Source organism: Gymnoscopelus braueri (assembly GCF_963280865.1).
Source record: "Gymnoscopelus braueri genome assembly, chromosome: 20".
Lineage (NCBI taxonomy): Eukaryota > Metazoa > Chordata > Actinopteri > Myctophiformes > Myctophidae > Gymnoscopelus > Gymnoscopelus braueri.
In genome coordinates, this window is record NC_137622.1 from 46,001,516 (window position 1) to 46,027,128 (window position 25,613).

The 25,613-nt window shown below is 38.6% G+C and overlaps 1 protein-coding gene across 1 annotated transcript in view; it reads left to right on the forward strand.

The window, feature by feature from the left end:
* Positions 1-25,280, forward strand: part of LOC308075752 (uncharacterized protein) — a 183,717-nt gene extending 158,437 nt beyond the window's left edge. The window contains exons 10-13 of the mRNA XM_080415700.1: positions 13,597-13,647; positions 14,572-14,646; positions 14,841-14,891; positions 24,487-25,280. Coding sequence (XP_080271826.1) covers positions 13,597-13,647; positions 14,572-14,646; positions 14,841-14,891; positions 24,487-24,500 — 191 coding nt within the window. The 3' untranslated portion in view covers positions 24,501-25,280. The remainder of the gene's footprint in view (positions 1-13,596; positions 13,648-14,571; positions 14,647-14,840; positions 14,892-24,486) is intronic.
* The last annotated feature ends 333 nt before the right edge of the window (positions 25,281-25,613 follow it).

The following is a 25,613-nucleotide window of genomic DNA, read 5'->3' on the forward strand; positions in this document are numbered from 1 at the left end:
TAAAAATCTTTTGAAAATAGCCGATTTACGAGCTTGTAAATCTGCATTCTTTTTCAAATGGCCAAAATATATATAGAGCTGAAGTGGTTACTGTATGTTTTGTAATAATAATCAAAATAACTAAAGTTTTTAAATAATAGTGGAAAAGTACAATATTTGCCTCAGAGATGTAGTGGAGTAGAAGTAAAAGTATTGGAAATTGGAAATACTCAAATAAAGTACAAATACCTCAAAATTATACTTAAGTACAGTACATGAGTAAATGTACTTAGTTCCTTTCCACCACTGCTTAATAGGACATCTCATGACGGCTATATCTACACATCAACAGTGGGTTAAAAGCAGCACATAGTTAAATGATAGAACACTGGAGCTTATAGACTCCTTCATTTAGCAAATAAAATCATGTAATTTACAGTGACAGATAGAAGTTCATCTGATGACAACACATCTGTGTCTCTCTTTCTCTCTCTCTGTGTCTCTTTCTCTCTCTGTGTGTGTGTCTCTCTTTGTCTGTCTCTCTTTCTCTCTCTGTGTGTCTGTCTCTCTTTGTCTGTCTCTCTTTCTCTCTCTGTGTGTCTCTCTCTCTCTCTCTCTCTCTCTCTCTCTCTCTCTCTCTCTCTCTCTCTCTAGTGTCTATCAGAGTCTCTCCTGAAAGATCTCTGTTCTTTGAACGTGAGTCCATCACACTGAGCTGTGAGGAAGATGGGAACGCTATGCAGGATGGGTCTGTGAGAAGAGAACCAGTAACCAGTACGAGTACAGATGGAACCTGTGGCAAAGAATGGGGACAAACCAAAGGTATGGATGGATGGATGGATGGAGGGAGGGAGGGAGGGAGGGAGGGTGGGATAGATGGATGGATGGATGGAGGGAGGGAGGGAGGGATGCATGGATGGAGGGAGGGAGGGTGGGATAGATGGATGGATGGATGGATGGAGGGAGGGAGGGATGCATGGATGGAGGGAGGGAGGGTGGGATAGATGGATGGATGGATAGTGTCATGAACTGGCTCACATCATGACAAAAAAGGAGACGACACACAGGATTAAACTTAACGTTCTTTAATTTATAACTACAAAATACAATAAAGGTGCATTAAGTATGAGATGAGTGAATAGTCAGTGATATCAGTAGTGCAAAGTGTGTATGGATGTATGAGCATAATTGTATGTGTGGGTGCAAAAGCAACTGAAACCAAACAAATTCAAGCACTGTTGCCTGTGTAGGAGAGAGAAAGACAATACCCTCGGCCAGCCTGCTTTTATACCCAAGGGGATGATTGGGATCAGGTGTGTCTCATTCCCAAGACACATCCCAGCAGGTTGGCCCTCTCCTCCTACACAAGAATAGAGAACAATAATTAGAATCACAGCCAGGGCCGGTTCTGGGCTGATCAGCGCCCTAGGCGGGATTCCTCTGATGCGGGGATTCCTCTGATGCGGGGATTCCTCTGATGCGGGGATTCCTCTGATGCGGGGATTCCTCTGATGCGGGGATTCCTCTGATGCGGGGATTCCTCTGATGCGGGGGACCCGTTGCGCGCGCGCGAAATTTTCCGGTTTCTGATACTTTATTTTCTGTTTTTGGCTACTTTATTTCGGTTTTAGGGTTAGGGTTAGGTTAGGGTTATGTTATTTAATTCTTATTTTTGCCTGATTTTACCGATTTATTATCAAAACATTTAAAATTAATTAAAATATATAATATATATATATATTTTTCCCCCGGCTTTTTTTTGCCGCCTCTCCAAACAGACGCTCTAGGCGGCCGCCTATGTCGCCTGTATGGACGCGCAGGCCCTGATCACAGCAACACTACACACATATAGGATGGGTCATCTCGATCGATCGATCGATACTTTTAACTGAAACCTCTCTTTCTTTTCATTGTGATTTTGTGCAGGAGAGTCCTGTGTCATGGAAGTCTATCGATGGGACAATGGAGAATACTGGTGTGAGTCCTCCAAGTCAAGAGAACGCAGCCAGTCCATCAACATTATGATCTATGGTATAATCACTATATTTACATCAATATTACCAATATATTGTAGTGGCTAGACAGACGTCATTCACTATCATTGTTAACACAGATAAAGGTTAATTCCTTTGAAGAGATATGATGTCACAATTTGTCACAAAGATGTCATGAAATGGCTTTACTGCTAATTGTGTTGCTAAGCTTAGTTCAGAAACAGAGGTGTGGTGTTTCTCAACCAATCACTGTCACAGCCGATGGTACCGTCCCCTCGGGCTATGGGCTATGGGCAGCTGTTTGTTTGTGTGAGACCGATGGTACCGTCCCCTCGGGCTATGGGCTATGGGCAGCTGTTTGTTTGTGTGAGACCGATGGTACCGTCCCCTCTGGCTATGGGCAGCTGTTTGTTTGTTTGTGTCTCGTTGTGCAGTGAGACAGACAGAGAGAGATACTGTAGACACTGCTGAGACACCTTTATGTAGTGCATTGCTTATTTCTCACCTCAAATGTTTTCAGATACATATTTGAATGTACTGCAGGGGTCGGCAACAGGCGGCCCGCGGGCCAAAATTGGTCCCCCAGAAATAATATCTGTCCCGTGAGATAATTTTGAGAATTTGATTATTTTTTTTGAAAAATAATTTTGAATTTTTTGGTTTTTCTTTTTTTTTTAATACAGTATCAGACCGATAGTCTCACATATAGGCTATTATAATTATTATGTCCAAATACAGAAACTATCCCCACCTAAATAATGACTATTATATTACTCCATGTTGAGAGTGAATGACAGGCACGGCAGCGGGGTATAACGTGGGCGGCGCTCGCTCAATGATATGAAAAAAGTCAGTGGACAGCGCCTGGTGCTGAATTAGCAAACAAGCAGTAGTATGGTATGAAATAAAAACACAGTTCAGTAAATCATTCAAACTTTATCTTTACTAATAGAAACAGAAATGTGACAGAACAGGAATGTGAACATGAAATTAAACAGACTTAAAATCGGACCAAAATAAAAGCTGAATCCACTGAAGTGATTGATCTCAGAAGCTCCTGAAACGACAGAGCAGGAGCGCTACATTAGAAGAATTACAATGCGCCATTTATAACTAACTAACTAAATTAAAAATACAATTAGGCTATTGAATAACAGGCTTAGGTAGCCTACTCACTTAGTGTGAAAACTGGCACCTCCCGTCGGTCACTATTCGCTTGATGTCTGGTGATATGGACGTCACTTTAATCCGCAGGCAGTTCTCAAGGTTTTTGTGTGTCAATCGATTCCTCTCGTGGGTCTTAATCGCATTCATAGAAGAAAAGGCAGACTCGCATACATAGGTGGAAGGGAACATTGTGAACACATAAAATGCGAGTCTCTTGATGTTACTGTACTCTTCTGAGCATGCCACCCAAAAGGCACTCATGGACTCTGCACTCTTGAGTGCATCGCTGACCAGGGAGGTTGTTTGGAAGTCAATTAACTCCATTTCCAATGCAGCCGCATCTAGCGAGGGGATCATTTCTTTCGCCTGGGAGGAGAAGTCTCCACCTGGTTTCACTGTGATAGGGTCACGTACAAAGGCAATGAGTTCTTTTGGGATAGAGTAGTCATCAAACCTAGACGTGAAGTTGGCTCGTAGCTGCTTGATGAAGTCAGTCATCAGCTCTGTCACATGTCCCGATCCATGTTTTTTTAGTGCACTGAAATGTAGGAGCCTGCCAGTGGATATGTCTGTCTCTAACAACTCCAGCTTCCTTGTGAATGACTCGAGCTTTTCGACCATGTCCACTATGATTTTCTCTCTCCCCTGTTAGTCCATGAGCCAGACAAGATTTCATTATCGAAAGAGTGGGCAAAACCATACCTATATTAAATTGTTCATAGGGTCAATACGAGTAAATAAATATATGATAACCTCTCCACAGGAGCAGCTTTTGCATGGTTATCACACATTATGTTATTTTCCCCATACGTACATGACAGGTGAAAAAATTACAAAATTTAAAAAAGATTTATCATAATGAAACTTCCTGAGTTGATTACTTACATGAAGACAATGATTTATCGTATTACAAGTTTTCTGAAATTGTATATTTAAATATGCAAATTAGGCATTTAGTCAGAGCCCCAAAATTGAGCCAGATATTGAATATTCCCTCGTTAAAAACCTTTGACTCCAACATCTTAACAAAATGAAATAAGTATGTTGTCTCTGGCTTTGTCCAATGTTCCAATGTTGATTCTGGACAGTTATGCAAATGTGGGCATATTTTCCTAATGCCTAATTTGCATATTTAAATATACAATTTCAGAAAACTTGTAATACGATAAATCATTGTCTTCATGTAAGTAATCAACTCAGGAAGTTTCATTTTGATAACTCTTTTTTAAATTTTGTCATTTTTTCACCTGTCATGTACGTATGGGGAAAATAACAAAATGTGTGATAACCATGAAAAAGCTGCTCCTGTGGAGAGGTTATCATATATTTATTTACTCGTATTGACCCTATGAACAATTTAACATAGGTTTGGTTTTGCCCACTCTTTCGATAATCATTGCTCAATTTTGGGGCTCTGGCTCATGGACTATGTAGCTGGAGGTTAAGCTGGTTTAGGTGGCCAAATATATCAGATAAGAAAGCTACATTGGACATGAACTTTACATCTCCCAGAAGGGCAAGGTGGTCAGCTGCTGCTTTAGTCTTGCTCATTTTCATTTTAAGGAACGCCTTGACCTCATCTATTAGTCCACAGAAGCGGTCCAATGCTTTGCCTTTGCTCAACCAGCGCACGTCATTGTGTTGCAGCAGATCGTCGTAGGAAGCATCTTCTGACTCAGCCACTAGCTGTCGGAAAAGCCGATGCTGGGTGCTCGACGTACCCCTGATAAAGTTAATGACTCGCATCACTTTATCCATAACACTCTTTAGCTCGCCACTGAGCCTGGCGGACCTAGCAGACAGGGACAGCTGTTTGACTGACACAATGATACCATCAGTAGACTTGTCGGTAGCGAGTTCTGTGAAGGGCTTGTTGTGCTTTGCGAGCACCCAGGACGCCTTTAGAGAAGCACTGGTCACTTTCTGTTGCGATGTGAGGCCTCGCACCAGGATACTGTTGCTGCGTGCATAAGATGCTTTCAGTCTTTCAATTTCTTTCTTTCGTGTCTCTGATTTTGGTGGGAAATTCACTTTGAAGGTGGGATGCTACGTATCGTGGTGCCGTCTAATGTTATATTCTTTGCAAACAGACACTGGTCTGTTGCAGATCAAACACATGGGATTTGCATTAGTGAAACCAGGTAAGATGAACACATACCGATCTGTCCACTCCTCTCTAAACACTCTGTTTTCACTGTCAACTTTCCTCTTCAGACTTTTCGATAGCGCCATTGTTGTTGTCTGTATCTCGCTCACTAGCAGCAGCTGAAATTTTTTCTGCAATCAAGCAACAGACTGAACAAATAACAGCGAGCGCCCCCAATGCAAAAGCCTAATAGTATTTTTTATTTAGTTAATAAATGGCGCATTGTAATTATTATACCTAATGTAGCACTAGTTTCAAGAGCCTCTGAAATCAAGCACTCCATGATCAAGTGGATTCAGCTTTTATCTTGGTCTGATTTTAAGTCGGTTTAATTATGTTAATGTTCACATTGCTGGTGCCATCAGTCACATATTAGTAAAGATACAGTATGAATGATTTACTGAACTGGTGTTTTTTATTAAATTAACTTTTTTTTGTTTGTTCTGGCCAGGCGCGGCCCCTAGTCCCCTAGCTTCAGATTGGACCCCCCCCCCCCAAAGAATTTAGAAATAAATGTATTAAAAATAAATGTTGAAATAATTATAATACTTATTTATAGAACCTGAACCCACTTTTGAAGTGATCATAAACACGATGCATTTTAAATGATTTCTAAAATGTTATAGCTAGATTAGAGGAAAATGGAGGAAAAAAAAAAAGACACCATACAAATATTTTTCCAGCAAAAAAAAAGAAAAAAGTTGATTTATATTGGTCAAATAGACCCGAATTAGACCGAATTAGACTTGAAATTTTTCGCGCGCGCACGCATTTACGGGCGCGCACGCGCCAGACGTCCGGCCCGCCATGGAATGTCTGGGAATAATATTGGCCCGAGGACAATCTCAGTTGCCGACCCCTGATGTACTGCTTAAGTTTAAAACGAGTAATGCACCGTCTGGCCGTCATCTTTGGTTAGATAAAGAACGTAGCAGCCCAACAGTGTCTCCCTAATTACCTAACAGGTGTGAATGGAGGAATCACACAAGTGAATGAAATCAAGGTCTATATATGTCATCACGTCATGTTTTTAAACATTTCATGTTTAAGTAAAAACTGCTTCACAACGACAATGCTGGTGCAAGACATTCGCTGTAACAAATTGTGTTTTACATGCATATCTCTGTTGTCGGGCAGAAACCAGCCATGTCCAAAATATTAACTTTTCAGGAAAAAAAAAAAAATAATAATAATATGCCTCATGAAAGTTGGTGACTTTATACATTGTCAGATACTTGAATGTGTTCTTATATTATCATCACTTTACCCACATACATTATATTATATTATTATTATATTAAATACATTATATTATTATTATATTAAATACATTATATTATTATTGTATTAAATACATTATATTATCATCACTTTACCCACATACATTATATATTATTATTATTATTATATTAAATACATTATATATTATTATTATTATATTAAATACATTATATTATATTAAATACATTATATTATATTAAATATATTATATTATCATCACTTAATCCACATACATTATATTATATTATTATTATATTAAATACATTATATTATTTTACCCACATAGAGCTCAAGTGGAGCTAGGAGGTTTTTCACCATTAATGTGGAGATACATTTTCCGTCTGACTTGGTCATTCTAATCAATGATGGACAAAACAACTATCTCCACAAGGTGGAATTAGGAGGTTTAGTCAGAAGAGCTTTTTAATACTTTTCATTGGTTCAATATTTGTAAAACCCACACACAGACGTAAAGGGTGTTCAATAGAACTGATATAATAATAAAAAACTTGGAATATGGAGGTAGGAGGTTTCTACCCGACAGAGACGATAATATTACTGTATATAATTAATGTATGGTCCTTCTTGTTGGTTCTATAGATGGACATGTGATCCTGGAGAGTCCTGAACATCCTGTGACAGAGGGAGGGAATGTCACACTGCGCTGCTGGTCCAAAGACAAAGACAAGCCAACAAAGAAAATATCCTCTGACCTCCCAGCTGGTTTCTATCTAAACGGATCCTTCATCAGAACAGAGTCTACAGGACAGATGACCATCCACCATGTTAACCAGTCTGATGAAGGATTGTACAAGTGTAACATCTCTGACCTTGGAGAGTCACCAGAGAGCTGGATGGAAGTGATAAGTGAGTCCTGTAATAATGATGAATAAACAGATAATAAACTCTAATAGATTCGTGCAGCTGATTCAGATGCTTTCAATGCATTGAATGGGACATTATCACCTTTTATTAGACCATTGAATGGGCGAAGTAGGCGACATACTGACCTACCCGCGATTTATCAGACCATTCATTGGGTGTTATCAAGACATACTGACCTACCAACGGAGATGACTTAAATAGTTCAGTTTCGGTTTTGGTTTTGGTTTCGGACCATGACGGAGGCGCGCAGTCACAGGCGAACTGTCACCCCGTGAAGGACCACCGAGGGAGCTAAAGCGACTGAGTTGCCGTCCTGAACGGTGTGACGTTCTCCTGAGCCTACTCAGCGCCGTTGGAGTTATGTACCGATAGGCACAGAATCGTAAATATTGTTGTGGGGACTGCTCCGCCTCCAAGTAGGTCAGTAGCTCCTGATTACGCCCAATGAATGCTCTGACAAATCGCGGGTAGGTCAGTATATCGCCTACTCGTCGCCTACTCGCCCATTCAATGGTCTGATAAAACGTGATAATCTCCCATTCAATGCATTGATAGCATTCGAAGCCGGTGAATAGATAAGAGTTTAAAAGCAGTGGTGGACAAATTACTCTATCTATATGGTATAGATACTCCTTGTCAAATATTACTCAACTACAAATGAAAGTTGCGTAGTCAAATTTGGAGTGGACTGGAGTTTGTATCAAGTATTAAAATGTATGTAGATTCCACAGAAATTCATACATAAAAATAAAAAAGTAGACATGTAAGCTCACAACCTGTCGCCCATGTGACAAATTGTGAGCTAGTAGAACTGCTAATTTCACTATTTTGAAAAAGTGGTTGGGTCTCAGGGGTACCTTCCTAGAAAGGTAGTGGAGTCAAAAATACAATATTCATTCGTTCGTTCGTTCGTTTATTTATTTATTGACATTTAAAGGACATTCACGACTCTTACAATGTGTTTAAGTGGAATCTGTGTCTCATTGTGCTTCAGAAACTTCAAACTCCAACAACAAGGACCAACCAGAGTCTTCGTCTGTGTCTCCATACTTCTACCCTCTGGTGGCTGGAGTCTGTATCCTTCTGCTGATCCTGGGTCTGTTTCTGTGGAAGAAATACAGAGGCACGCACGCACGCACGCACGCACGCACGCACGCACACATTGAATACTTTTTTAACAGTTTGCAAAAAAAGGCACGGTAGGGCTTTCACGACAAGTGATTTTTACTAGTTGACTAATTTGACCCACTGGTAGTCGACTAGTCGAGTTGACCTATTATGTAATAATAAAGATGCTCTGGGGCAAGGCATTTCGCAGCAGCTAGGTTGCCATGACAACGGATATACACAAACAAACACACGTGTTGAGAACAGCATTTCACAATTGCCAAAATTCACATCCATTTTAGCTGCTTACAATAAGGAATGGAAACTGGACTCATCAAAATGACTGTATCTGCAGTGTCTCTCGTTAAACAAAGTACACAATAAATCCAGCTGTTGGCCACAAATGTTACAATTCACTTTGGGCGGGTATAAGTACCCGTATCTTCCGTATTGTTCAATAAAAAGCATTTTAATCCGATAGGTGGCCATTTTCTCATAGAGTATTAAGGTATCAGAGTGCAATACAACTCCCAACTGATATGGTCGCGGAGTTATTTTGATTGAACAATACGGAAGATACGGGTACTTATGCGGGCCCGTACATAATTGTAACATACGTGGCCATGGGGTAAGCATTTTATATTTGAAATGTGAACGTTTATGTAGATGTACGGGCTGTAAATGGAGAAAGTGCAAACACCAGGTTGAAGTTCAGCCATGACGCTCGTGACGGACGAGCGTTGTTTGATCCATGGCTAGTCAATAACAAGGCAGGCTAAGCTACTCGCTAGTTGCTACCGTTTTTTTGTCCACATCTTCAGTGAAATACTTCCATACAAACAAATGTTGAGCGGCCTGTTGTTTAGCTGTGGCCGCCCTCACCTGCTGCTGTGACTCTAACGCAACACTGTTGGTTTCAGGTTGGATATTCACCCAGCTGGATATTATCCAACTGGGTGAATATCCAACCTGAACCTAACTTCACCACGTACAGCCCTCTACACACCAGATCACTGCTATGTGCGGCGGCCGAGTTAATAAAATTGTATTTAATTAACTCAGCATTTCATTACACTATTATGTTCTGTTTATAATGTTTGTAATTTGAAAAAGAAAACTGTACAGGTGTGATTATAGTTGAAATTAGCTTGCTACCTTGTAGGAATTTGTAAAAATAAAAAAACAAGGTCGACTAGCAGTTCCCCTAGTAGTCGACTAGTTGGTGAAAGCCCGAGCCTACCTGACTGGATTATTAACATATTTCCAGTGTTTTACAAAAGTTGCCTGATCTGTCACTGAGATAAAGTCAAACTAAACATACATTATTCTACACATGAAGTGACACTCGATGGCCTTTGGAGGTTGACAATGAATCAAAGTTGGGTTCATGAGAAACCTTTTGTCAAAGTATTGTGGTGCTGTGTTAATCTGTTCAGAAGTTATGTGCATTTCTGTGACATGATGATGTCACACATCCTTTCGGCCAATCAGTGTGAATAATTAATCAGTGCTTTTTCAGCTAAAGGCTAACCTTCAGATGATATAATTTAGATACGTTTAGTGTTCATCTGTTGATAACTAGAGATACCCTGATAACAGACGGACAAACAGACGGGTGAAAACTTTACCTCCTTGATGTAATGGTAATCATTGTTCATTATGTATAATTAGTATGAGCTGATGTTAGTATGAGCTGATGTTAAATGTGTGTGTGTGTGTGTGTGTGTGTGTGTGTGTGTGTGTGTGTGTGTGTGTGTGTGTGTGTGTGTGTTTTTTTACAGGCTGTAGTACAGACAGACTGAGTGAAGGTGATGTAACGTATGCTGATGTGAGAATAAAACAGTCAGCTCAACCCAGGAAGAGGAGAGGTACAGTAACAACACAAACACTGATGACCAGAGGAGCCTGCATTGTGATTTTAGTGAAATGGTCTCTGTAATTAATTACTACAACATAGTGTTTTGTGAGCCGATGTCATCCTGGATCAAAGACAGAGCAGTCTGCTTCGTGAAAGTAAAGAAAAAGGCTGCACACTCGTAGCCACGATGCAGGATTTATTTGGAAACCAACGTTTCGACCACGTAAGGTCTTCTTCAGGGAATGAAGAAGACCTTACGTAGTCGAAACGTTGGTTTCCAAATAAAGGTCCAGCCTTTTTCTTTACTTTCATATTTACTTACCGAGGTCAGCAGCACCTCACCAATACTGGTGTGCGCCCTCCTCCATTTTGTTTCACAGCTCACTTCATAACATGTTCTTAAAACCACCAGTAACCGGTCAAACACCGGGCAAATCAAATAGATTACAAAGAAAAGAAAGTCACCAGAAGTGACAGCCAGTATGACAGTTAGAGGAAGGGACAAACTGAATCAAAAAGAGGAGAGAAAGTGAGTTGTTAGGATGATGATCTGTAGATCAATGGCAAAATAATGCAGACAAAGAAGTTAAATGAATAAAATAAACGTATATTCGCTCAATGTACATCAGTGTATGATAATGACTTGTCATGTCTGATTTGCCGTCGTACACATTATAAAAAAGGAGATCTGCAAGCTCACATGTCACAATGATACTGTATAACTGATCAGCTGCAGCATGAATGTATAAATGCTGTGTTTATGACAATAATAATCCTAATTCCTAACCATTATATCTCTACCTCTTTACAAGCACAATGACCAGGCTAAATACCTACATTATTAACACAATCTAATAATGAACAATTGCTTTATATAAATGTATAGTAGCTATAGTTCTAGTAGTTATGTATCTACGTAATAAAATTCATAAAAATATGTACATTGGTATCTGTTGTACGTTTCCTAATGACATTGTGTTTCCAAAACACACCAATGATTAGTTCATAGTCTAAATACAGCAGCAATATAGACAATGTGACTCAGATTGTCTAAATCAGTTCCTCTGGTTGTTCTGTGTGTTTTCCAGACCAGAGCTCTGCAGGACAACAAGACATCTACTCCAAGATCAACACAGGTCAGTTAATCAGTTACTTTAAAATAGTAACTTAGTTACTTTGCTAGTTACTGCATTATAAAAGTAACTAGTTGCATTACATCTACTCCAAGATCAACACAGGTCAGTTAATCAGTTACTTTAAAATAGTAACTTAGTTACTTTGCTAGTTACTGCATTATAAAAGTAACTAGTTGCATTACATCTACTCCAAGATCAACACAGGTCAGTTAATCAGTTACTTTAAAATACTAACTTAGTTACTTTGCTAGTTACTGCATTATAAAAGTAACTAGTTGCATTACATCTACTCCAAGATCAACACAGGTCAGTTAATCAGTTACTTTAAAATAGTAACTTAGGCCCCCTTTACACGACAACGGTCTCTAGAGAAAACGGCAAAATAAATCAGTTTAGACAGGAACAGTGTTTTCGGGGCTTGAATCCGCAACTAAGTGAAACTACCTTCCAGAGTGGAAATCTTTGACAGCGCTCCGCGTCCCGTCTCCATGTAGACGGAGGAAACGGCAATATGTGTGTTGTTGCCAGATGTTGTGAGAGAAATAAGCAGCCAGTTCTATGAAAACAAGCCCTAAAGAGGCGAATAGGCTACATTAGCACTTTAAACCTATACACTACATTGGCTATTTGAAAATAGCAGATCTACAAGCTCACAGTGAGCTTGTAGATCTGCTATTTTCAAAAAGTTAAATAGTAAAATAATATGTGGAATATATATATATGTGTATATTTATATATATTTTTTTATTATTAATTCAGATGGGGGTCTGCGAAGAAATACTTTAATTTGACATGCACATGTTTGAGGACTGTTTAAACAATAATAAAATAAAAAATAAAAAAAAGAACTACCCTTTAAAAACAAGCCCAAAAAAACCGCAACACGCAACAACCAATATTTAAAAGCAACTTTACAGGAAAAACAAGCCCAAAGTCGCTTATAATAAGCGGACATGGCAACTCACAGATCAGCTGTGCACACTACAGTGTTTTCACTCAGTGGTGAGTCACCGTCTAAAGGCAACATAAAAAGTGAGAACGCAACAACACTATGACGTTTTCACTAGAGAGCGTTGTCGTCTAAACGTGGCCTTAGTTACTTTACTAGTTACTGCATTATAAAAGTAACTGGTTACATTACATCTACTCCAAGGTGAAGATCAACACAGGTCAGTTTGTTCATAATCTGTTGTTAAGGCTCAACAAGAGCTTCTCCTGACAGCTGTCAGAGCCATGTTGGAAGAAAACAGGAAAATAAAAAGTGTGTGTGTGTGTCAGGCTCTAGACCAGACAGACAGGGTGGAGATGTAACATATGCTGATGTGACTGTGAAGAAGACAGAGAAACACAAGAAGAAGAGAGGTACACTGACACTGATACACAATACACACACATAATACACACTACACACACACCTTATTATCCTATATTAAAGTATCCTAGAGGGTGGGTGGACGGTGGACAGACGTCACAAACATAACATGGAGACTTGAGAGGCGCACTGTCGCTCCGATCCACATTAAACCCACTGTTCAGGGGTCTGACATGAGGATAGTCCCACCAGGGGCCACATCAGGGTCCTCCGGGGGCCACAGGCACACTGTAGCTCCAAAAACTAAATTGCATATATATATACATATATACATATACATATATATATATATACATATATATACATATATATATATATATATATATATATATATATATATATATGTGTATGTATATATACACACACACACACACACACACACACACACACACACACACACACACACACACACACACACACACACACACACACACACACACACACACACACACACACACACACACACACACACACACACACACTACAGCAGTGTTATAGCACTGTTTAACACTTCAAATACACTCTGATCAGTGCAACACAGGGATGGATTTTACAGCCACACTGAGCTCACTCACATGAACAATAATACTTAGTTATTGTGTTGTTTAGTTTCATCTCTCTGTATTATTTCACTGTAGTAACACTTGATGTTTGTTATGTTTATTTTTCAGATCAGACTCCAGCAGATCAAGCCATCTACTCCATGGTGAAGGTCAACCCAGGTCAGTTACTATGGAGACAGCTTCATTATGCTGATGACTCACTGATCAGCCTGGTTTAATATCATATCAATAATAAAACCATAAAGTAAGTAAGTATGTTTAATTGTATTTAACAGGTAGTCAGGTAGTGGCCACCCAGGTGCCATCCTAAAGTCTGAAACTATGCCTCCTGGAATTATGTGGCCATCCCAACATTATGAATTGTGTTTTGGCAGAGCAGTTTGTGTAAACAGACAGTTGTTACATAAAGAGACAAGTATATTTTCTGTTCCACATGTTGAAAACATAACCTATTTTCCAATGGAAGAGGTATATGTCTTTTGTCTCGTGGCGTCACTTCAAGGGTGCTAATCCTACTCCAGCATTGGTGGGGGACATGTACCCCCACCCACCCAGAAAGTGTGAGTTTTGAACGCTATTTTAACTAATGTTAATCCAAGTCAGGTGTCTTTGAGATGGGCAGGTGTCACGATGTCTCGGTGACATCCTCCAGCCATAGCTGCATGCATGTGTTATGGTACTAAGATTAGTTAACAAACACATGAACATGCCCGTCTGTTTAACTGCATGGCTGACACAGCTCAAGCATTGATAACACACAGAACACTGCACAGGCAGGGGAGGCTATAAAGTGAACTAAAGGTCATTTAGACTATTTTGGTTAGTGTAACTGTACTATAATATGTGTATGTTGATATTTACAACATACAGACCTCCTGCAGTTATGATAGTCAGTGGCCTCTGGAAGTTGACAATAAAACAGTTTGACCATTTAATCATTATTTAATTGTTATTCCTGGGCCAATGATAAACATGTGTGACTGACTGTTATGTTAATGTGTTGTGTGACAGCTCAGTGATATTATGTTATTATGTTATTATTATGTTAATGTGTTGTTATTATGTTAATGTGTTGTGTTACAGCTCAGTGCCAGAGGCCAGATGTGACGTATGCTGCTGTGACTGTGAAGCAGACACCTCAACACAGGAAGAAGAGAGGTACAAGTAACCAAAAATACACTATATTATTATTATTATTATTATCATCATTATCATTATTATTATTATCATCATCATAGAGACTCAACACTCATATAAACAATAATACTGAACACACAGGTATTGTTGTTGTTTCATCTCTCTGTATATTATGTCATTGTAGTAACACTTGTTGTTTGTTATGTTCATTACAGATCAGAATCCTGCAAATCAAGCCATCTACTCCATGGTGAAGATACACTCAGGTCAGTTACTATGTATCTATATACACAATGTACACAACTATACACACAATGTACACAACTATATACACACAATGTACACAACTATATACACACAATGTACACAACTATATACACACAATGTACACAACTATATACACACAATGTACACAACTATACTGTAGATGCTGATGGCTTTTAACTAAATATTCAGGATTACATTAAATGACATAAAGGAGAACAGTTGTATTAGTTGTATAAAAGCCGTCACAGTTGGTAACATAATACACATACAGTGGCTTTGGCTTGAAGCCCAGTCTGGTGTTTGTTCAAGCCGTCCTGTGAGCCAATCAGATCTCAGTAAAAACGTGGATTAGTCTAAGAGGGAGGGGTCGCTTTTATTACCCCTCAAAGTATTGAAAGTGGACTGACCCATAATACTAGCAGGCTACGTTCGCTGTGACTGCTCAGCGGTGTTGCCACGTCTGCTTATTATAAGCGACTTTGCGCTTGTTTTTCTGTAAAGTCGCTTGTAAATATTGGTAGTTGTTGCGGGTTGAGTTTTTTTGGACTTCTAAAGTGTAGTTGCTTATTTTGGGCTGGCTTCCTAATGTTGTTTAAACCAGTGGTTCTAAAATATTAATTATTATTTAATAATATATGTCATTGACATGAAAATCCTTGACAGTCAAGGACCCCAAATGAATATGTATTCACGTTGTTGTGAGCTTGTAGATTGACTTTTCAAATAGCCGATGCATATAGGTGTAAAGTGCTCATGTGGTCTATTATTAAGTTGCTTCTTTTGGGCTTGTTCTCCTAGACCTGGTTGCTTATTTCTCTCACAAAATATGGCAACACTGCTGCTCAGTGCTCTGTGTCTGATACAGGCTGTCAGGCTGCAGTCAGTCTGCGTGAGAGATGTGCACATGTGCTGGTTATTGGACTTATTGGTGTCCGTACAGATCTGACAGTAAAAGTCAAATATCTTAACCAAGACCAACCAAGGCTTTATTAAGCCTAAGTTATGCGCTGTCGCACAACGGTGTCACTAACAACAATTCTGTGTCTAAATGAACAAACTAACATCAGAATGTGACCGTATAGAATTATAGAGGTTAGACTTAGACATGAGTCAAGTAGTCTAGTTGGTTTTGTATCAAAGCCTTTCCTCAGCACTGACCATGCTGTAGTGTTTACATTACCTACAGGTGAAAATCTATGTGACATTTAATAAATCATGGATTAATTTAACAGAATATGTAAATATGAATATTCATTGTGAAATATTTAACTTGATATTATGCATTGAAGAGAAGATATCTGTAATATCAATTTATTTCATGTCCCTGTGAGTTTTAATTTGTAAAAAAAAAGGTTTAAACTTTATTTATATTTTTCCTGACATTCTGGCATTTTTATAAATGTTGTCCTAATATTTTGGCATTGATTACACAGCTATCTGTGTTTATTCTTATTGTATTTAGACTCCTAGCCTTTGTGTGGATGACTGGATGTATTCACATAGCATACTGCCTGTCAGAAATAGCAGCAGTAAATGTGATAATGTCTTAGTCGTGGTAAGTGTGTTTTAAAGAGGTAGTTTTTTATCTCTGTGAAGCACTTTGTAACTTTTTTTGTAAGTTTTTTTAAGTGCAACATGCAAAGGCTATTTTTTCTACGTAAACTAAATGTTGACCACAGATCTGTTTTCTGAGAACAAGGTCTCTCTGCCAGTAAGTTTCCTGGTCTCTAGGTGTGTCATTGTGCAAAGATGATGTGGTTTAATGTGTGAAAGAACACAGTTTGTGTCTCTGCTGCAGACCTCACCGTGTTAACTGTTTGATGTCTGGAAGTACATACAGAACATAATGAAACCTTATACTATATGAACATATCTTTAGTATTTAACATTAACTTTAGTGGAGTCTCATCACAGATACAACATTGACTCGTTGGAAAGACACAGAATTTCACTCACCTTTACACAGTGTGAATCAGAAACATAATGTGGACAGAACACACTGACAGAGAGAGATAGATAGAGGGAGGGGGGGGGTATATGGAGATGCAACATTAAGGTACAGTATATTCTGAGGTTCTATATGTGTTTATCAGTCTGGGGGGACAGACAGACAGACAGACAGACAGACAGACAGATCACTACATTAATACAGATTACACAACATAAACTAGTTCTACCAACTACTAGGTGTTATAACATGTAGTCATAGTGTACAGCTGTACAACACTGTATAATAATAATAACCAATAATAATCAACTTGTCACAGTTTTTGAAACACAAGTTTATATAAACTGTAAATAACACAAATAGGTTTTGTCAAAGTGATGAAACTTTACTTCTTATTGTGAAATGTATCAGTTTTAAGCCTGTATTGGTATTGTCTTATTTACAGTATTGAGTTGTGTTGTGAATGTAGTCTTATTTACAGTATTGAGTTGTGTTGTGAATGTAGTCTTATTTACAGTATTGAGTTGTGTTGTGAATGTAGTCTTATTTACAGTATTGAGTTGTGAATGTAGTCTTATGTACAGTATTGAGTTGTGTTGTGAATGTAGTCTTATTTACAGTATTGAGTTGTGTTGTGAATGTAGTCTTATTTACAGTATTGAGTTGTGTTGTGAATGTAGTCTTATTTACAGTATTGAGTTGTGTTGTGAATGTAGTCTTATGTACAGTATTGAGTTGTGTTGTGAATGTAGTCTTATGTACAGTATTGAGTTGTGTTGTGAATGTAGTCTTATTTACAGTATTGAGTTGTGTTGTGAATGTAGTCTTATGTACAGTATTGAGTTGTGTTGTGAATGTAGTCTTATGTACAGTATTGAGTTGTGTTGTGAATGTAGTCTTATTTACAGTATTGAGTTGTGTTGTGAATGTAGTCTTATTTACAGTATTGAGTTGTGTTGTGAATGTAGTCTTATTTACAGTATTGAGTTGTGTTGTGAATGTAGTCTTATTTACAGTATTGAGTTGTGTTGTGAATGTAGTCTTATGTACAGTATTGAGTTGTGTTGTGAATGTAGTCTTATGTACAGTATTGAGTTGTGTTGTGAATGTAGTCTTATTTACAGTATTGAGTTGTGTTGTGAATGTAGTCTTATGTACAGTATTGAGTTGTGTTGTGAATGTAGTCTTATGTACAGTATTGAGTTGTGTTGTGAATGTAGTCTTATTTACAGTATTGAGTTGTGTTGTGAATGTAGTCTTATGTACAGTATTGAGTTGTGTTGTGAATGTAGTCTTATTTACAGTATTGAGTTGTGTTGTGAATGTAGTCTTATTTACAGTATTGAGTTGTGTTGTGAATGTAGTCTTATTTACAGTATTGAGTTGTGTTGTGAATGTAGTCTTATTTACAGTATTGAGTTGTGTTGTGAATGTAGTCTTATGTACAGTATTGAGTTGTGTTGTGAATGTAGTCTTATGTACAGTATTGAGTTGTGTTGTGAATGTAGTCTTATGTACAGTATTGAGTTGTGTTGTGAATGTAGTCTTATTTACAGTATTGAGTTGTGTTGTGAATGTAGTCTTATTTACAGTATTGAGTTGTGTTGTGAATGTAGTCTTATGTACAGTATTGAGTTGTGTTGTGAATGTAGTCTTATGTACAGTATTGAGTTGTGTTGTGAATGTAGTCTTATGTACAGTATTGAGTTGTGTTGTGAATGTAGTCGACCCTCCATGTGGTTCTTATGAGTCTCTCTCTAACTAATAAGGGCAGAGTGACGTTCACACAGAACAACATGACACCAGGCTGTATCACACCACATGTTCTGAACTTTATTAATAGTGCAGCGGCTAAAAGCAATATTTTGGGAGAATCGTTCACTTGGTGATACAAGCGTGAAACTTGGTACAGATCATCTTTAGAGGTCATTTATCGATTTTTTTAATCGAGCCACTTGAAAATCAAAGATGGCGGCCATTTTTCAAGATGGCCGACATCTTAGTGGGCAGTTAAGTGATATGATGGTTTATTTGGTGATACAAGCATGAAAATTGGCATGAGCAGTCTCTGTGGGTCACTTGACAATAGGCCACCCACAGCTACTTGAAATTTCAAGATGGCGGCCATTTTTCAAGATGGCCAACACTTTAGTGGAGCAATTAAGTTATATAATGGTTTATTTGGTGATACAAGCATTACATTTTGCATGAGCAGTCTCTAAGGGTTGCTTGACAAGAAAACACTCCCAGCCACTTTACATTTCTATTTTCAAGATGGCCACCCCCTGGATCCTCAAAAGATACATTTTCTCATAGAAATGTATGTTTTTTTTTCATTAAGGACGATTATTATTATTATGCTAAAGAACAACTTTTAACACATCACAATATAGTTGTGTTGATTTGTTGATCATAGATAGATTAGATAAGAGTGAATATCTGCACTACCAGGGCACACTGGTGATATATCACTGGGGTTCAATGTCAGCTAATTGAAAGTTGGTATCCCAAATGCTGTCTAATTTACCCCAAAACAGTTAGATAGCCGCACCTGAATTGACAGGTTGTGCCAGCACGGGAGAGCCGAGCCAAGGTTAATGGGGTTTTAGTTAACCGGATGGTGTACAGATCGCTCAGGATTTAAATGGCATTGGATGAACGATCGAACTAAGTGTAGGGTTAAGGCACGAACTTAGTTGTATCCCATACATCAAAGTGCTTGGTAAAAGGTGGTAAAAGGATAAACCCTCGGCCTCTGCCTATGCTGCAGACATGGCAGAAGCCATCATAACAGTTGTGAAAACTAATTAATTAATGTTTAATTTGTCAGCAGGTCACCAAGGAAAAACTCATTCAGCCGAGTTTATTCAACAGAGAGCACGATCGTACTGGTTATGATACCATTGCAAGAAATGTTCCATTATTTCATAAGATCAATGCTCTGCCTATCTTACTTAGTCCAACCCGACTAGATGAAGGTGATGGCATAGAAAGCACATCGACAAGAAACAGAGCAAAATATAATTCAAGCTGTAAACTTAGGTTCAACAACACAGAGCTGGAAAGGACCCAAAAGAGAGCATCTACATCTGCTGAAGACACTGAAGATACCAAAGATATCCATGTCAAGAGGCCAAGAAGATCTAATGTATGACCGGTCCAGCGATGTCACAACTGTGAACGAGGCCAGGCTTGATCTCTTTGCCAGAAAGCAAAGACAATATGACTTGATCCCACCAACTCAAGCAGCACTCAAAGAGCATGCCAAACATGCTTCTTATGAGGCTGGATACGTGTGGGGACAGGCATTGAAGCGACATCCACAAATGCCGAGCCCATCTGACTGGGGATGGGTGGAACAGGACGAGAAGTGGAAAGTCTTCTGGACTCCACTTCCACCTATTGCGGAGAGTTGTTGGGAGTTGACCAAATGTGGGTGCTCCAAGGCATGTACTGGAAGGTGTAACTGCTTCAGATATGGACTCAGTTTCACATGCCTATGTAGTTGCCCCTGCTAGAACCTATTTGCATGTTTATTTTGCCAGAGTTATTCCCTGTTGTCCTCTGTGTTTTCAAGTGGAGGCCTATGGCTCGGCTTCCCCTCGTCACATCGACGCATCATGTTTTACTTTTTATCTAGTCTATTACTGTGTAATTTTCAGTTGTTACTTTGTAACATTGCTTCCACTGCCTTCCACTGCCATATCTAACAGTGAAGCACATTTTCAGTTTAGTTCCTTAGTATCGTTTGTCATGGTTCCGTGGCTATTGCCATTCAGTATTAGCCATTACTCATAATTTTGGAGCACTGTCCGTTCAGCACCACAACTGTGCTTATCAGCACCACAACTGTGCTAATTTATTCATCTTATTTTTTGTTTCCCCACCCCTTAGTATTTATTTGACACATGTAATGGCTGTTAGTTTAAAAAAAACAATATATATATATATACATATATATATATATATATATATATATATATATATATATATCCTCCCTTGTGACTGTTACCTTGTCGTGGTAAGGGAGCTTGTTTAGGCCTACCTCAGTGAACCCTGAGAGCTATGCCGGTGGGAGGCAACTCCTGACAGGTCTTACCAAACTGGACAGGTCGTGGGCGAGGAGTCAGACAAAACACAGTCAAACAACCTCTCTTGACAGAGCTTTTTGAGGAACCCAATACATTTCTATGAGAAAAGGTATCATTTAAAGATTGACATCTTGAAATTTCAAGTGGCTGTGGGCGGTTTCTTGTCAAATGACCTTTTGAGACGGCTCATGGCAATTTTCATGCTTGTATCACCAACTAAATGATTTCTTAAGCTTAACTAGTCCACTAAGGTGGTGGCCATCTTGAAAAATGGCCGCCATCTTGACATTTCAAGTAGCTGTGGGTGGCTTATTGTCAAGTGACCCACAGAGACTGCTCATGCCAATTTTCATGCTTGTATCACCAAATGAACCATTATATAACTTAAATGCTCCACTAAAGTGTTGGCCATCTTGAAAAATGGCCGCCATCTTGAAATTTCAAGTAGCTGTGGGTGGCCTATTGTCAAGTGACCCACAGAGACTGCTCATGCCAATTTTCATGCTTGTATCACCAAATAAACCATCATATCACTTAACTGCCCACTAAGGTATCGGCCATCTTGAAAAATGGCCGCCATCTTGGATTTTTGAGTGGCTCGATTAAAAAAGTCAAAGAGTTGACCTAAAGGAATGTTCATGCCAATTTTCACGCTTGTATCACAAAGTGAACGATTGTTCCTACTATCCGCTCTACTATAACCCATTTAGACTTGAGGTGTCTAAAAACACCTTCTAAATCCTGACCTTTTCTGGAGTAAAAGTCAGTTTTATTAATGACATTAGAATCATTTAACCAAACCAGTTTTGTGTCTGAAAAGACCAAACTGATCACTTACAAGGAGCTACGCAGAAGATGATTTAGTTTAGTTGTGTTTAAAATAATGATTGTGAGGTGTTTTATTTCAGTGTAAATTAACATAATGACATGTTCCTGTAAGGGGTGGCATGAGAAGAAAGACAGACAAAAGATCTGTATATTGGCATGCCCATATATGGGCATATCGGTCGATCGGCGGCTCTGTAGGCCAGTACACCCCCCCCGACCACAGTTCATCCGTTTCATGAGAACAAGGTCTCACTGCCAGTAAGTTGTCTGATCTCTACGTAGGTGTTGCATTGTGCAAAGATGATGTGGTTTAATGTGTTAAAACACTGTTTCTGTTCTCTGCTGCAGGTCTCACCATGTTAACTGTTTCATGTGTGAGTCGAGGTTCCCATACATGCACATGACCATATATGGGCATAAGCTGTAAAAACAGTGGTTTTTGTGTCACAGTAAACATGTCCTTCATAACTGACACTGTTGGCAAGGACACGCACACCCCCCCTTAAAATAAATGTTAACCACAGATGTTCATCTGTTTTCTGAGAACAACAGCCAATCAGCTTCCTGCTCTACCTATGTGTTGCATTGTGGGTTTAATGTGTGAAAGAACACAGTTTGTGTCTCTGCTGCAGGCCTCACCATGTTAACTGTTTGATGTCTGGAAGTACATACAGGACATAATGAAAGGCCTTATATTATATTATATGATATGTTCATATAATATAATATATTTTTATATTTACTTTATCCAGGCATTAGTGGAGTCTCATCATTGATTCAACATGTTGTTGAATTTGTGATCAGACTCATTTGAAAAACATAGCATTTCACTCAATCTTTCCCAGAGTGAAGCAGAAACATAATGGGGGGGAGAGAGAGAGAGAGAGAGAGAGAGAGAGAGAGAGAGAGAGAGAGAGAGAGAGAGAGAGAGAGAGAGAGAGAGAGAGAGCATCAAATAACACATGGCTGTATGCTCCTTTAAACGTGTTCTAGTGTTACACCTCATCCTGATTGAGACTGTATTAAGTTCTACTGTCCACCAAAAGCAAACAAGTCAAAGTTATACATGGTTTCTGTCTGACCTCTGCACCATTAAGCACCATACAGTGGGCCTCCACACACACACACACACACACACACACACACACACACACACACACACACACACACACACACACACACACACACACACATTGAATATTCGATTATCAAACCACTATTCGACCACTGTAGGCCTACATCAAAGTCGATTATTCGAAAAGAAAAAATAAGCTCTACAGCAGACACGCAGCTGTGAGCTCTGGTGTTGGTAGTTTTTCTAATCCATTCATGGTTGATTGTTGTCAAATCATTTCATACTGTATGTGAGGTTGTAGTTAGGGCTGTCCTCTAAAAGTCGACGCGTCGGGCGAGGAGCCTGACGTCAATGCCATTGGTCAAATGTTTTTTTATTTTTTATTTTAATAATCAAATTGATTAATCAAATATTCGAATACTTATAGGTCGAATAAGTCGAATGCTAAAAATCACTATTCGTGAATGCCTTAACACACACACACACACACACACACACACACACACATACACACATTTTATTTTATATTCTACTGTTTAGACTGATGATATACTGTATAGGTTCTTGGTTTACCTATGATCCTATAGATTACAATTTCTATACATGTGATATATTACCTCATGTTTACCTGCTTACTGTAAATCACTCTGGATTAAGAGCTCCTGCTAAATGACTACATTGTAAATAATCTATTTTCCGTGCATCTAGTTTGCCGACTTTGCCGTGCATCTAGTTTCTCACAGACCCCCCCCCCCCCTGTGCGTGTCAGCACAAACAATAGCACCGTGTAAGTGTCTGTTTCTATAGTGATGACAGCAAAGTGTTAACCACAGCACCTCTAAGAAAACAACTGCCAACCTGTGGTGAAAAAAAGTACTCAAATGTTTTTACTTTACTTAAGTAAAAGTATCAATTCTGCAATGTAGAAGTACTCTGATACAAGTAAAAGTCCGGAATTCAAAATTTACTTAGTAAAAGTACAAAAGTATTGGTATCAAAATGTACTTAAAGTACCAAAAGTAAAAGTACTAAAATGTATGAAAATCTACAAGCTCACAATGCATCGCATCTGCTATTTTCAAATAGCCTAGGTATAAAATAGGGTTAAAGTGGTTAATGTATGTTTTATAATGTAATAATTTATATCTGCAAAGTAACTAGTAACTAAAGCTTTCAAATAATTGTAGTGGAGTAAAAGTACAATATTTGCCTCTGAGATGTAGTGGAGTAGAAGTAAAAGTATTGAAAATTGGAAATACTCCAGTAAAGTAAAAGTACCTCTAAATTGTACTTAAGTACAGTACTTGAGTAAATGTAGTTACTTTACACCACTGATACTACCACGCCACCAGTGTTCAAACACACTGTTACACTCATTTTAAACAAACATGTTCTTATTTCTTTCAATTAAAAGTTACTTTTCTGTAACGTCATTTATATACATCTGTTTACAGGAATATTAAGTGTTATTTACAGATGAAGAATATAATGGTTTGACTGCAGGCTCAAAGAAGACATTTAATTCAGAACACGTTGGTAGCTGTTGTATTAAAGACACAATGTGTTTTTATGAACATTATGTGTTTTGATTGTGTTTGATTGTGTGGTGTTATTGTGTAACATTGTGTGTTGTGTGTGTTATTGTATTCCAGATGGAGATGTTTGAGTGAAGAAGAGAGGAAGAATTCAACGTGACAAGTACCAGGTCACTGCTTGTAGACACACACACACACACACACATACACATGTGGGTGTGTAGTAATATGGGCTGCTCACACACAAAACGCATGGGGCCCAAAGGTACAAATCTGCTCCTGGGCCTGAACGGCACTTATATTATTGTCACTTTACCCAAATACAGCTCAAGAGGAGTTAGGAGGTTTTTGCTAGAACATTTAGCACCAAAGTGTAGATAACATCCAAACTCCGCCCCTTTGTTCGCTCTTCAATTAGCTAACCTCTGCATCACCAGATATTACACCAGACTTTACACCAGACTTTACACCAGACTCTACACCAGACTTTACACCAGACTTTACACCAGACTTTACACCAGACTCTACACCAGACTTTACACCAGACTTTACACCAGGACTAAAGCCTGGTATTCATTCTAAAGTTCTAAACTGAGTGTGATCCAGTTTAGAAAAAAACAACCGGTGTTCTGGTTGGCGTCACATAGTTTTTGTTCCTCATATAATGTGAATCAATGAGTTTAGTCTCACATTCTCTTTCTGTTAAAACATGTAAACTATGTGTTCTGAATGTTTTAGAGTTGAAATGTTAAAGAGAAAATGATCTATAGATGCACTCATGCATGCTGTAGAGAAGGTCAAAGGGCACTTATAATTAGGCACTTATAATATGTAGTCATTGTGGAGTCATATTATTTTTTTATTACTATTATTATTGTATTTTATAGAATGTCTGTTCAGTTGTAGTTATGATGGAACCAATAGGAGGGAGGGGTTGTAGGAAGGGGTGGGGGGGGGGGGGGGATAGTGAAGTCATACAGTTCCAGTTCAGAGACAAATTATGCTGAGCTTTTATTTTTACGCCCCGGCCTAGGGGAACTGAGACACAACATATGGTGTGTGGAAATATATATATATCATTTATATAGCTCCCAAAAACAGCCGTCCAAACAGTTTACTTTTTTGATATTTTCCTTTTTCTCGACCGATCACAATAAAATCAAAGTAGAAACAAAAGATAACCTCTGACCTACACACCAGAGAATGGGAACTGTAAGAGTAAAAAGAGACCAAGTCAGACGGGA